The sequence below is a fragment of the Peromyscus maniculatus genome, chromosome 12 (assembly GCF_049852395.1).
Source record: "Peromyscus maniculatus bairdii isolate BWxNUB_F1_BW_parent chromosome 12, HU_Pman_BW_mat_3.1, whole genome shotgun sequence".
NCBI classification, from domain to species: Eukaryota; Metazoa; Chordata; class Mammalia; order Rodentia; family Cricetidae; genus Peromyscus; species Peromyscus maniculatus.
The window spans coordinates 76569178-76583087 of record NC_134863.1 but is presented as its reverse complement, the minus strand read 5'-3'; the positions used below and the strand labels follow the sequence as shown (position 1 = coordinate 76583087).

The 13910-nt window shown below is 41.0% G+C and overlaps 1 protein-coding gene across 1 annotated transcript in view; it reads left to right on the top strand.

The window, feature by feature from the left end:
- The window catches only part of Ltn1 (listerin E3 ubiquitin protein ligase 1), a 56471-nt gene extending 43712 nt beyond the window's left edge, over positions 1-12759 (top strand). The window contains exons 25-30 of the mRNA XM_006987939.4: positions 341-527; positions 5379-5550; positions 6955-7175; positions 7780-7974; positions 10000-10167; positions 10976-12759. Of these exons, the coding sequence (XP_006988001.1) occupies positions 341-527; positions 5379-5550; positions 6955-7175; positions 7780-7974; positions 10000-10167; positions 10976-11038 (1006 nt within the window). The 3' untranslated portion in view covers positions 11039-12759. The remainder of the gene's footprint in view (positions 1-340; positions 528-5378; positions 5551-6954; positions 7176-7779; positions 7975-9999; positions 10168-10975) is intronic.
- The last annotated feature ends 1151 nt before the right edge of the window (positions 12760-13910 follow it).

Here is a 13910-nt window from a genome sequence, read left to right as displayed (position 1 = left end):
ATTGTGATGGTCTTTTAGACATGGTCTGATTGCAAAGTGAGCAGACAGTAAGATCCGCAGTGGGCAGTAAGGCGAAGCTCGGTGCCTCCTCCTTCCCTTGGTAAGACACGAAGCCTAGATTCCCTGGTCCATTTCTACCTGAACCATGTGCTTCTCTGGCTATGTGACTTGTTTTCTTATACAACAGAAAGTTGGGTAGGAGTTTTCTACAACTGTGTTCAGGTGTTGACATCTTTTTGGAAAATAGGGGAAATTTTCTTTTTTTAATGCTTGAAGTTTTTAAGTAGTTTTAATTTGTTGAGAGACAAGTAAATGGTATTGTGTGATCGTTGTCTCCCAGGTCACCACCGGCAGCACTGATGTCTCTTCTTAGCACTCAAGAGGAACTGCTAGAGAGCGTCCTGGGCTGTGTTCCTGTGGGGCAGATAGTTTCCATTAAGCCACTGAGCGAGGATTTCTGCTATGTTCTGGGATACCTCCTCACTTGGAAATTAATACTTACTTTCTTCAAAGCTGCTTCATCTCAGGTAAATGACACAGGTCATCTTGGGGTAGTGGGGGCGCTATGGAATAAACCAAGTGACAACTTTGGACAAATTTGTTTCTCAAAGGACCTTCCTTCCTGTCTTTTTGACTCAAAGTGGGGATGCCCTACATTTTAATCTTACCACTCTAGTTAAGGTTCATACACCAGCTGTCAAGATTGTCGCTATTTTTTTTTTAATATTTATTTTTATTTTATGTGTGTACGTGTTTTGCCTGTATGTATGTCTGTAAGGGTGTAAAGGTATGTATTCCCTGGAGCTGGAGTTACAGGCAGTTGTGAGCGGCCATGTGGGTGCTGGGAATTGAACCCGGGTCCTCTGGAAGAGCAGCCAAGCAGCTGGTGCTCGGAACTGCTGAGCCCCCTGTTGCTCCTTTCTTACTCTTCCCAATGCGTGCCTTTTCCCCCAGAGTGAATCTTGGAAATGGGTCTGGGCCGCTTTTTCCCCTAACAGAATGTAATCAACTAATTTCTGTACTTTAGGGAAAGATCTTACCATGATTTAACTTCGTGCTAGCAGTGATTTTAGAGAATTGGAATTAGGTCTTGCTGTTTTTGGAAGCCCCCATCTGTTTTGTTTTGTTTTTCGAGACAGGGTTTCTCTGTGTAGCCCTGGCTGTCCTGGAACTCACTACTTTGGAGACCAGACTGGCCTCGAACTCACAGAGCTCTGTCTGCCTCTGCCTCCTGAGTGCTGGGATTAAAGGTGTGCTGCTGTGGATATTGCTCTATATAAATAAAGCACTGATTGGCCAGTGACCAGGCAGGAAGTATAGGCGGGACAAGGAGAGGAGAATTGAGGAAGGAGGAAGGAAAGAGAGACTGCCTGGAGCTGCCGCCAGGACAAGGAAGATGTAAAGTAAGCCACGAGCCACGAGCCACCTGGCAAGGTATAGATTAATAGAAATGGGCTGAATATAAGAGTGAGAGCTAGACATTAATAGGCCTGAGCTAATGGCCAAGCAGTTTAAATAATGTAAAAGTTTGTGTGTTTATTTTATAAGTGGGCTCCGGGACTGGTGGGAGCTGGAGAGAAATTCTCCAGCAACAGTGTGCCACCACCACCCGGCTTGGAAGCCACCCTTGCTAGAGAGACTCAGTTGCTACATCACTGAGAACCAGTGCTCTGAGGATGGGCTTCAGAAGACTACCCAGTGTCCTGAGCTGCATTGCCTCCCTGTCCAAATCCGTGTCCAAACTTTAACCCCGTGAAATAGCTTAACAATAGCCAATTACTGCCATGGCCACTAGATGTCTCTGTTACTTCACATTTCAGAAGAAAGAGCACAGTCTTTCACACCCCTCTCCTGCCCTCTGCCTGTGTCATCCTCTTTCCTTTCATTTTTCAGATGGAATCTTGTTGTGTAATACAGACTTGACTTGAACTCAAATCTGCTACCTCAGCCTCCCCAATTCTAGCATTATAGGTGTGTGCTATCCTATACGATTTTTTAAAAATTATTTATTTATTTTTATTTTCTGTGCACCCGTGTTTTGCCTGCATATAAGTCTGTGTAAAGGTGTCAGATCCCCTGGAACTGGAGTTACAGACAGTTGTGAACTGCCATGTGGGTGTTGGGAATTGAACCCAGGTCCCCTGGAAGAGCAGCCAGTGCTCTTAACCACTGAGCCATCTCTCCAGCCCACGATTTTATCTTTTATTTCTTCAGAAATACTCACACTTTATTTAAAGATAAGCAAACAACACCACCCCCCCCCCTTCTTGTCAGTTTTGAGACATGGCCTTTATTCTGTCTCATCCTCCGGAGTACTGGGATTACAGGTGTCACTCATCCAGTGTCAGACTCTGTAATCACCTTGGGGAGTATCTTCTGCCACAGTCAGAATAGTAGAGACTTATTGTCTAAAGTGGATGTAACTGTTTCTGACATTCTTTTATGAATTCTTAAATTATACTTTGTTGTTGCTTATACCCATGTCTTGGTACAAATATATTAGTGTGTACACTTTTTTTTTGGTGTTTTGTTTTGTCTTCTGAGACAGGGTTTCTCTGTGTAGCTCTGGCTGTTCTGGTGCTCGTTTTGGAGACCAGGCTGGCCTCAGACTCAGAGATTTGCCTGTCTCCACCTCCAGGGTGCTGGGATTAAAAGTGTACACCACTGCAGCCCGGCCAAGTTTGTACATTCTTATGTTTGTATATTTTAGGGGCGATCACACCAGGGCCAACATTGATCTAATTGCTAAACAGACTATTTTATTTCTCATCAGGCCTGTTTTTAGGTTTAGTACTTTTGCTGATGCTGTATTTTAAGAGTCTCTTGTGGAACTTTTAGATTTGTTCCTAAAGTATTAATTGATGTCCAAAAAAATGACAGCAAATTTGGAGTTTGGTGTATATGAAATTTGTCTCTCCCTGCCATCCCCCAGACAGGGTTTCTTTGTGTATCCCTGGAGGCTGTCCTCACTCTCTAGCTCAGGCTGGCCTCTAACTCACAGAGATCCGCCTGCCTCTGTCTGCCGAGTGCTGGGATTGAAGGTTGCGCCAACCACTATCTGGGGAAATTTGTCATCTTAAAGTCACTGTGTTCCTTATATCAGGAAGGAGGACATGAGCCATGGTTTTGATTCTTAAGATAGAAGCAGGAATTTGAGATTGTACAGAAGCTTTTCTTGTTAAGACAAGGTCTTCTATGCTGCTGTGGCCTAGAACTTACAAGATCTGCCTGCCTAGCCTGGCGGTGGTGGTGCACGCCTTTAATCCCAGCACTCCAGAGGCAGAGCCAGGCGGATCTCTGTGAGTTCCAGGCCAGCCTGGTCTACGGAGCGAGATCCAGGAAAGGCACAAAGCTACACAGAGAAACCCTGTCTCAAAAAACCAAAAAAAAGGGGGTGGTGGTGGAGAGATGGCTCAGAGGTTAAGAGCACCAACTGTTACTTCAGAGGTCCTGAGTTCAATTCCCAGCAACCATCTGTAATGAGATCTGGCACTCTCTTTTGTGTATATAATAAATAAATAAATAAATAAATAAATAAATCTTAAAAAAAAAAAAAAAAGATCTGCCTGCCTGTCTTGAAAATGCTGGGATTAAAGGCATGCACCATGGGCCCAGCAACAGCAGCATTTTTTTTTCTTTTTTTGAAAATAATTTTTTTTTCATACAATATATTCTGATTATGGTTTCCCCTCCCCTACTACTTCCAATTCTTCCCACATCCCCTCCCATCCAATCCACACCCTTTCTGTTTTTCCTTAGAAAACAAACTGGCATCTAAGGAATAATAAATAAAATGAGACAGATCAAAATAAGAATTGGACAAAACAACCAAGAAAGAAAAAGCACAAGACACACACACACACACACACACACACACACACACACACACACACGTTCACACATAAAAACTGAAATCTAGAACCCGTAATATATACACAAAGGACCTGTAAGGTAGAAAACAGACAACAACATAGTGCCCTGACTTAACATTATGAGACAAAAAACAAAAACAGAAAAACAAAAGCTCCAAAGATGCCATTGAATTCGTTTCTGTTGGTCATCTACTGCTGTCATGGGACCTACCCTCAAGAGTAGTTTGTTTCCTCAGTGGGCCTGATGCTGTGAAGTGTGTGGCACAAAGAAAGGCACCATGATGGAACTGTTACAGAAGCCAAAGCAGTAATGATGTGGAAAGCACAGGCTGGGTTATTGAGAGACAAATAGTTACGAAACATGAGTATCACACAGAGTTCTAGGGGTACTCCAGGGTGCCAGATTTTCCTAATTTTAAGAGGGACTAGAAATCCATATTTTTTTTTTTAAATAGAATTTCCTGTTTGGTGGTGAAACAATTGTGAAGACATTTTGGATTACTCATTCGTGTGTTCTGTTCTAAAAGAATGCTATATTATTTGGTATAAAGTTAACCTTGAGAATGAGATTAGTTTTACTCTGGAATTTGCAAGATTAAAGACTGTGGTGTGGAAGGAATGTGTGGGAGGGTGTAGTTGGTCATCTGTGGGGAATAGCAAGTACATATTCTTGGCTCAAATAGAGCCTGCAAACCAATTTGGCTGTATTATTGATGGGGAGATGACTTGAGAAAAATATTAGAAACATATCTATTATAAGGAGGGCCACTGCTAGTTGATGAGTAAAAGTGCAGTGAGTGCTGTAGATGTAACCAGTCGTCTTATTAAAATAAGAAACACAGAGCCAATGTAAAAGAGGAAGCCGAGAGGTCAGAGATCAGAGATAAAATCTTACCTCCTGCAGTGCTCCTAGCTTCCCCGAGAGAGAGCTTCTTCCTGTTTGTCTGTCTTTAAATAGTCTTTCTGTTCTGCCTTCTCATTGGTTGTAAACCCAACCACATGACTGCCTTGTCACTGCCTGTAAGTACCGCCCTCCAGGTCTTAAAGGCGTATGTCTCCAATACTGGCTGTATCCCTGAACACACAGAAATCTACCTAGCTCTTCTAACCACCACGCTCTTGTTATGGCTCTAATAGCTCTGACCCCAGGGCAACTTTATTTATTAACATAAAATTAAAATCACATTTCAGTACAAATAAAATAACACCATAGAGTGCCATGTCTTGTAGGCATTTGGGAAATAAAGATGTACATATCATGTATAGGAGTCTTTCTGTAACGGAGCTATCAGTCACTCCCTCTGACACTCTCTCTGCCTTGTCAGTGTTGGAAATGAGTCTCAGTGCATGTTAGTGCTCTGCCACTGAACTGTATCACTAGCTCTTCCTTCTAATTCCAAGTGTTGAAATAGGTTGTATGGTATCATTGCATAGTCTATTATAGTTTGATTTCTCTTTTGTCTTAGCTCAGTTGAGTTTACTAATACATTCTTTGCTTTCCTCCAGCTTCGTGCTCTGTATTCAATGTATCTTCGGAAAACTAAGAGCTTGAATAAATTACTCTATCATCTGTTCAGACTTATGCCAGAAAACCCTACTTATGGAGAGACAGCTATTGAGGTATCCAATAAGGACCCCAAAACATTCTTCACCGAGGAGCTTCAGCTGAGTATTAGAGGTCAGTGGTCTACATGGATGCATGCTTCTTAGCTACTTGACTGAGACCACATTGTACTAAACTTCCTAGAGGTATGGAGGATGAACCCCAAATGGAAGTCTTACCTATGGGGGTGCTGAAATGCAGTATTTTCTAAAATTTATCTGATAGGACAAATTGCTGGATCTTATGACTAAGTTAATAAAGAATTTATTTGTTTTTGAATCTTAGTATTCAATATGAGTTTTTTGTTTTGTTTTTGTTTGTTATTTTGTTTTTTGAGATAGGGTCTCACTGTGACCCTTGCTAGCCTGGAATTCTGTAGGCCAGGATGGCATCGAACTCATAGAGATCTGTCTACCTCTTCTGGGATTAAAAATAAGTTTGAAGCTGGGCAGTGGTGGCACACACCTTTAATCCCAGCACTCGGGAGGCAGAGCCAGGCAGATCTCTGTGAGTTCGAGGCCAGCCTGGGCTACAGAGTGAATTCCAGGAAAGGTGCAAAGCTACAAAGAGAAACCCTGTCTCAAAAAAAAAAAAACAAAACAAAACAAAGTTTGAAGTTTGTGTTCACCTGGAAACTCACGTTTTAGTTGAGGAGACAGATATGGAGTGCACCTGGCTGTGTTGTTGTATTATAAACTTTTCTGAGCATGCATCATGTGGTGTGAAGTTTGGGGTGCTCCTTTTTTTTTTTTTTTGAACTTTTTTAGGCTTATTTTTATTTTATATATATGAGTGTTTTGTAGCTGCACTACATTTCTGCCCACAGAGGCCAGAAGAGGGTGTCTGTTCCCTAGAATTAGAATTACAGACAGTTGTGCACTGCCACGTGCATGCTGGGAATCTAGTTCCTCTGCAAGCGCAACAAATGTTCTTAACCATTAAGCCATCTGTTCAGATCCTGGGATCTTTTTGTTTGTTTGTTTGTTTTGCTTTTGTTTTTGAAGACAGGGTTTCTCTGTGTAGCCCTGGCTGTTCTGTAACTTGCTTTGTAGACCAGGCTGGCCTTGAACTCAGAGATCTGCCTGTCTCTGCCTCCTGAGTGCTGGGAGTAAAGATATACACCACCACTGCCCAGCTGCAACTTTTGTAATAAAAACAAACAAACAACAACAACCTTAAATGTTCCTTTTTTTTTGAAAAATACTTGTCCCATTTCATTTATGGTCTTTTGTGTGAAACATAGGATATTATTTCTAGACTTTTCTGTGTCAGTGGGATTTTCACTCCTATGTGTTGTTGTTGTGGTTCCATTTGAGTGTGTAGAAGGATGCTGATACTGTGAGTTGGGGTCGTTCTCTGTTTTATGAGCTACTACACTGTTGTTGAGTAAGGATGGTGGCTTTCTAAGGACTCTATTGTTAGTCTGCTCTTCTAGGTGAGAAGCACATATCACTGACTTGAACTTTGCTTTTTCCTCAGAAACAGCAACTCTTCCATACCATATTCCACACTTAGCATGTTCAGTCTATCATATGACTTTAAAAGACTTGCCTGCCATGGTTCGGCTGTGGTGGAATAGCAGTGAGAAGCGCGTTTTCAATATTGTAGATAGATTTACAAGCAAGTATGTCAGCAATGTTCTTTCTTTTCAAGAAATATCTTCTGTGCAAACAAGTACACAGCTGTTCAGTGGCATGACGGTTAGTATTGTCTTAACTTTTTCCAGAGAACAAATACCTCTGATTGCTTATGTCATCACAAATTGTAACCATTTGATTCAGAATTTATAGAAAACTGTCTACCTTATTTTCTGATTCCTCTGTGCCAAGAAAGATATAGTAGGCATCCAGCTGATACGTAATACTCTGGGTGCCTTTTGACTGTTCAACAGTGCTTTGTTGTGTTAAAACCTACAAAAGTTAGGTACTTTCTATGAGTAGTCAGTTGTAAGACAAACTATACATATCATAAAGGGACTGTAAAGCATGCTAAAGTGTTTTATTTTTGAGAGAGGGTCTCACTTGTAGCCTCGGTTCACCAGAAACACACTACATATGTCTAGATCACAGACATCCATCTCCCTCTGCCTTCAGAGTGATGGGATTAACAGCATGAACCATCACACTCTGCCACATGCCAGGCTCTAAAACCTACTTTTCAAATGCCTGGTATCAGATAAATGATGTGTTGATCTCCTTTACCCTCCTAGGTAGTCTTCAGCTATTAGTTGATCTAATAAATGTTTGGATTTTTGAATAACAGGAAGCTATTTGGTAAAGAAAAAATACCTTTCTTGTATTGTAGGTTAAAGCGCGAGCTACCACCCGAGAAGTGATGGCCACTTACACCATCGAAGACATAGTCATTGAACTTATAATCCAGTTGCCTTCCAATTACCCGCTGGGTTCCATAACGGTGGAGAGCGGGAAAAGAATCGGGGTGGCTGTGCAGCAGTGGCGCAACTGGATGCTGCAGCTAAGCACTTACCTCACCCACCAGGTTTGTCTCTGAGGACACTCACGCTCGCCTTCCAGACCCGAGTGGTGATCTGTTGCAAAGAGCAGCGGAGCACACAGTATGACCTCTGCTTACGAGACAAACACATTCCTAAATGACCTGAGGCCCCTCCATCCCTGCTTGAAGTCTCAAAGCTCTGGTGAATGTTCTGTTGTTCGGCAGGGACGGGCTTTATTCCAGACACTGACTGCAGAAGGTGGAGAACTTGGGGGACTCCTGAGAGGGACTAGGTTGATGAGTGCTGCTTTCTCAGTAGCCTTCCCCTGCATTTCAACTTGAGCTTAAACAATCAAATCTCCAGTTTTGTGTGTATGTTGTAAAGTGTGTATTTTAAGTACTTTACAATAGAGGAAATTATTTTAAAGCAAATTTACATTCCATTATTGTAAGTCAGTTGAGGTCAGAAGATGTCTGACTGTCAGTTGAAAATTAGAAAAGCTGTTCTGAGTGACTTAATTTCACTAGAGAAGCTGAGAGCATATCACTTAGAGGATTGGTTCAGAAGGCTTTAAAGTCTTTTTCTGTTGTTTTTTTTTTTTTTAAAGAATATCTTTTATCTTTTCCAGTTTCCTACATATATACACTGTACGTTGGGCATACGTACTCTCCGTTTTCCTCCCCGACTCCCTGCCCCTGCCACCCTCAGTTCATCTCCCTTCATCTTCCCTCTTTCCTGTCATAGTGGTCCCATCCCCGCAGAGTCCAGTTAACGCTGCCTGCCGTACTTCCTGTGGACTGGTCTTGTTGGCCTGGCCTCGTGCAGGTGGCCACAGCTGCAGTACAGAGTTCCTGAGTGCGCAAGCCATGCCTGTCCCGAAGACAGCACCCTCACAGCCTCTGGGGCTTACACTCTTTCCGCTCCCTCTTCCAAGATGGTTCCCACGCTCTGAGTGCTTGATTCCGATGCCTCATTTGGGGTTCAGTGGTCAAATGTCATCTCTCCTCTCAGCATTTGACCAGTCAGGAGTCTCTATATTGCTGCCCATTTGAGAGAGAGCATCACTTATCTGTGGGTTTGAAACTTCAGTGTTTAGAAGAAAGTTTAAAAACATGCTTGTCATTTAGCAGAACAAAAGTAATAGGGCTGTGGGCTTTTGATGAGGGATTCCCTCCTGGGCAGCAGGCCCCAGCGCCAGGGGAAAGCCGTTGTTATCCCAACAGTCTCGTCCCTGGTGCACCAGCAGACAGCACGTCTTGTCTGGAAAGTCTGCACTGTAGCGGAGTTCAGTCAGGGTAAGACAGTTGATGTCCTTTCTCCCTTAGTGGTCTACACAGCACCTTCTGGCACGGGGAAGTGCTAGTTTGATTTCTCTATGTTCGACCACCAGAGTGTGTTAGGTCTTATTATCTAGTTCTGGTGGGCAGCCGGGGTAATGGTAAGAGCCTTTGTTGTTTGGGGGCCTCTGGTACCTTGCTAAGGAAGCATTCATGCAAAGGTGGCATTACGTTAAGATTTAAAAAAAAAAATTTTTTTTTTTTAAGAATACAGTGTCTGGGTGGGGGTAGAGGTAGATAAAGAGAATACAGTGTCTGGGTGGGGTAGAGGTAGGTGGAGGCAGATCTGAGTGGAGATGGGGAGGAGCTGGTAGATATGGTAGATATGTTCAAAATACATTGTATGAAATTCTCAGAGATTAATAAAAAGCCTAAATAAATAAATATGTAGATTTACATAAATACATACTTCAGTGATGTTACAAGGTACGGTTTCTGTAAGGGTTTCCCATACTCCCTTACCTCCCTCACTTCCAAACGTGCCCTTCTGTGCCCCTGCCTGAATCTCACTTAAACCTTTAACCCCAGTATTTCCGGTAAAAACTGGGAAAAATTACATTTTTTCCTAAAAATTCAAGATGATTTCAAACATTTAGGAAAGTTAGGAGATAATATAACCAACCAGATTCTCCTTTCAGAATTAAATTTCAGCCTTGAAATTTGTGGGATTGAATAAAAGTAACATTTGGAGGCCTTCAGTGTGTAGTGACTTTCTTTCCTCTTGACTTACAGAATGGAAGTATTATGGAAGGCTTAGCATTATGGAAGAATAATGTAGACAAACGTTTTGAGGGTGTTGAAGATTGTATGATCTGCTTCTCAGTTATTCATGGTTTCAACTATTCTCTTCCCAAAAAAGCCTGTAGAACATGCAAGAAAAAGTTCCACTCAGCCTGCTTGGTAAGGCAAAGAGACATTTCTTCCATGCTTTGTGCTCTGTAGAGATGCGATATTTATTTGGAAGATGGTGTGTAGGGCTGGTAAGATGGCTCAGCAGGTAAAGGAAAGGCACTTGCTGCCAAGACTGGCATCCATGTCAAGGAGGGAACCAACCTGACAAGAGTTGTTCTCTGACCTCATGCCCTCGGCACTGCACATTCCTGTCCTGCAGACACCCACAGTTTAAAGAAAGACACTATGTGTTTATAGAAGACATTAAGAAGGGAAGTTTCAAAATCTGTATTAAAGAGCAGTGACTTACTGAGGTGGAACATGAAAGCACTTTAATGAGTGGGTACTCAAAGACTTCTTGGCACTCAGTGAATTGATGGTCTTGGAGATCTAGACCAGGACAGGAGGCTCTAAGACTTAACTCGGGCCATCCGTCCTCAGAGCCTTTTGCTCTTTGTAAACATCATATTGAAAAGGACACTGAATCATTTCTTGGTAGGTCTTCTACCTTAGTTTTCTGCATGAGCCTAAGTATACAGGGCCAAGGGATCATAGTACAGCCTCTAGAAAGAACATTTAGTTATGTTAATTTTGGAGATGGGAAGGCAACATTTTTAATATGTTCCCGTTTTCATTTTATCATTTAGATTACCATATATATGTGGTAATTTATAAATTATATTCATGACGTTAATCTTCTGCTTGTGAAAGAATTATTTCCATGTGTTAATGAGTTTTGAATTGTAATCTGTGGTATATATGATAATCTAATAAACTTTAAAACTTTATTCTAACATTAAATCCTTTTCTTTTTCAGTACAAATGGTTTACTTCTAGCAACAAATCCACTTGTCCACTCTGTCGTGAGACCTTTTTCTGAGGGTTTTGTTTTTTATTGTACGTTGTCCCTGCAGTAGGTCAAGCCAGAGGTAATGGATTTGGCTCCATCTTGAAGTGCTGACGTGAGGAAGCCAGTGAGCACGACAGAAATGGCATCTCTGTTGATGTGACCCTGACATCAGGCTCACTTCTCTTTAGATCGCTTTGTAAATCTTTGGAAATTCTTTTCTTTTACAAGAGAATATTACATATTTGAGAGAAAATATTTATATTAATGGTTTAATCTCTTTGTATATTTAAAAATAAATATATCTCTTCTCAAAAATACCCTAAATTATAGAACTGAAATTTGTGAAAGCATTAGCTATATTATAACTTATAAATCATCAAGTTTGTTGGTTTGTGTTGTAGAACAGTCCAGGTGTAAAAGCAAGATGAATTGAGAGCTGATTTACATCTATAGATAAAACTTAAGATTTGTTTGTTAGTGATGATGGAAAAATTAAAAATATCTCTGATTTTCATAGATTGTTCTCATGATAAAGTGACACTAAGCTATTTACATCCATATCCAGAGGTGTTTGAAGTGCACTCTGAAATCTCACATGGAAGAATGAACTGAACTCAAAGAGGCTCTGTTGAGAATTATGAAATTTATAAATTATATTCATGACGTTAATCTTTTGCTTGTGAAAGAATTATTTCCATATGTTAATGAGTTTTGAATTGTAAATTTGTGAGTGAATTTGTTACTCAGTTTAGTGAGTCTCCAAAGAGTAGAAATTTGAGGTAAGCAGTTATTTGATTATCTGTAGAGTAAAATGGTAGTTGTCTATCAAGAAAGGAACAGATAAATTTGCTTACTAAAGCATGATAATGTGTGGGAAAACCAGTATTTAAAAATACTGTAGGAGACTTTAAATGTTGTAAGCAGTTTGCTATCTGTACTGGCCATGGTTACAGATCAGGAATTGGGGGAACTAATTACTTAAAACCTTCAGAAATGAAGGCTTTAGTACTAAGTAAAATTAAGTCTTTAGTATTTTGTTTTTGTTTTGAGACAGGATTTCACTGTGTAGTTCTGGGCAGGTCTGGAATTCATTATGTAGATCAGACTAGCCTGGAACTCAAGAGATCTGCCTGCCTCTGCCTCCCAAATGCTGGGATGGATGAAAGGTGCGTGCCACCAAGCCTGGTGAAGTCTGAATAGACTGAAGTGTTTAAACAAGTAAAAAAAAACCTGCCTTGGCTACAGTACCATTGCCTTTAAAAACTGTATCCAAAGTATGAGGTATAGAAGTTTGGATCTTAGGCCAATTTTATCACAGTCTTCCATTTCCTATCTAGTAGTTAGGACACCTAGGTCAGTTCATCTCTGAAAATGTTTAATTAGAAGGGTGCAATTCATGTCAAATAAAATTACTGCTTACCATGAACTGCTCAACATGACTGTTATTGAAATAGTATGAATTTGGTCAGGATTACAGTCCAGAGTGAGAACTATGTGGGTTACAGATGCAGCATTGGTTTGCCTGTCTTCTGATTTGTTTGTGTGTAGTATTTATTATCTTACAGTCTTGAGGTTCAGGGACAGAGTGAAGTGTAGATATCAAAATTCTACTACCTCTTCTTAACCCCTTAAGACATTCTCTTACCTTTCTATGTCTGCCTCTGACACAGTAATCTCAAGGATTGTGTAATACCCCCGTGAAAAACTTTCTTTCAAAGTGGTTTTACAATAAAATTTTGTTTATAACCCTTCCAGTATTGGTTCTTCTTGACTCCTGACCCAAAGTCCAGGTAGAAGAGAGAGCAGCAGAGCTCAGGCTTCCTGCAGCCGGAGAGGGCGGCAGGTTAGGAGGGAGGAGCGTCGTACTCGGGACTCTGAATGCATTCTGGAAGACTGGTGTGCATAGACAACTGTCAGCTCGCTTCTTTGCTGTGCTAAAGAAAGCTTTCTAGAAGGAAGACTGGAATCCAGAATTCCACATTCAGATTTAATTTATTTCGTTTTAATGACACTCACATACAGGATACCAGACTTGAAAATTTTAGCATGAAAGATCTTAAAATTGCCAGAGAATCAAAGCCCCATTACAAATTTACTTGAAACCCAAACTAAATAGCAATTTTTAAAATTTATTTTTACTTATTTCTCTCATGATTTAATATATTTATATGCATTTCTATAGTTTAAATGTTAACATGATAAATTGTGGTGTGAATAATTATTTGATTATGCCATTAAATTCTTTCAAATTACAAAATATTTCAAATATACAGAAAATAATAATAAATCCTTGTACTCTTCCCATACTATTTTGCCTATTTGATTCTGATTTTTTAGAAATAAAATGTTCCTCTTTGGTATTCTCTGACCCATCCTCCTTCTCCAGAGCCAGTTTACTGTTGGGAGGTGTGTGCGCTTCCTTTCCTTCCCAAGGGTTTATACTTGCTGCTCTCTTGTTTGTGTCCATGGAGAGTGTGTGGCAGGCTTTTGTTTTGAAGTTGAAGGTGCTTTCCTCCTTGGCATCCTTGGCCGCCTGCTTCTTCACTTACCTGCTGTTTAGCATCCTCCCTGCCAGGCTTCCTAACAGCTATTTGGGCAGTTTTTGCTATTTTGAGCAATTATGTTGCTCTGCACCTTTCCCCAGCAAATGTGGTAGGTGCTCTGGAGGCATGAGTTACAGTGGAATTCCAGGTAACAGGATGTGTAAACTGTTGGTTTACATGATGTCAGATTGCTCTCTAACTTGGCTGCACATTGGCACATCTCCCAGTACAGTAAGAGGGTTCCGGCTCGTACTTGCCACTCATGTTTAGTCTTAATGACACTTTCCAGTTTCTGGTTGGAGAGCTGTGAGCTAGGAAAGCATTGTACACCTGGTCTATATCTCCTGTTATCTTTGTGA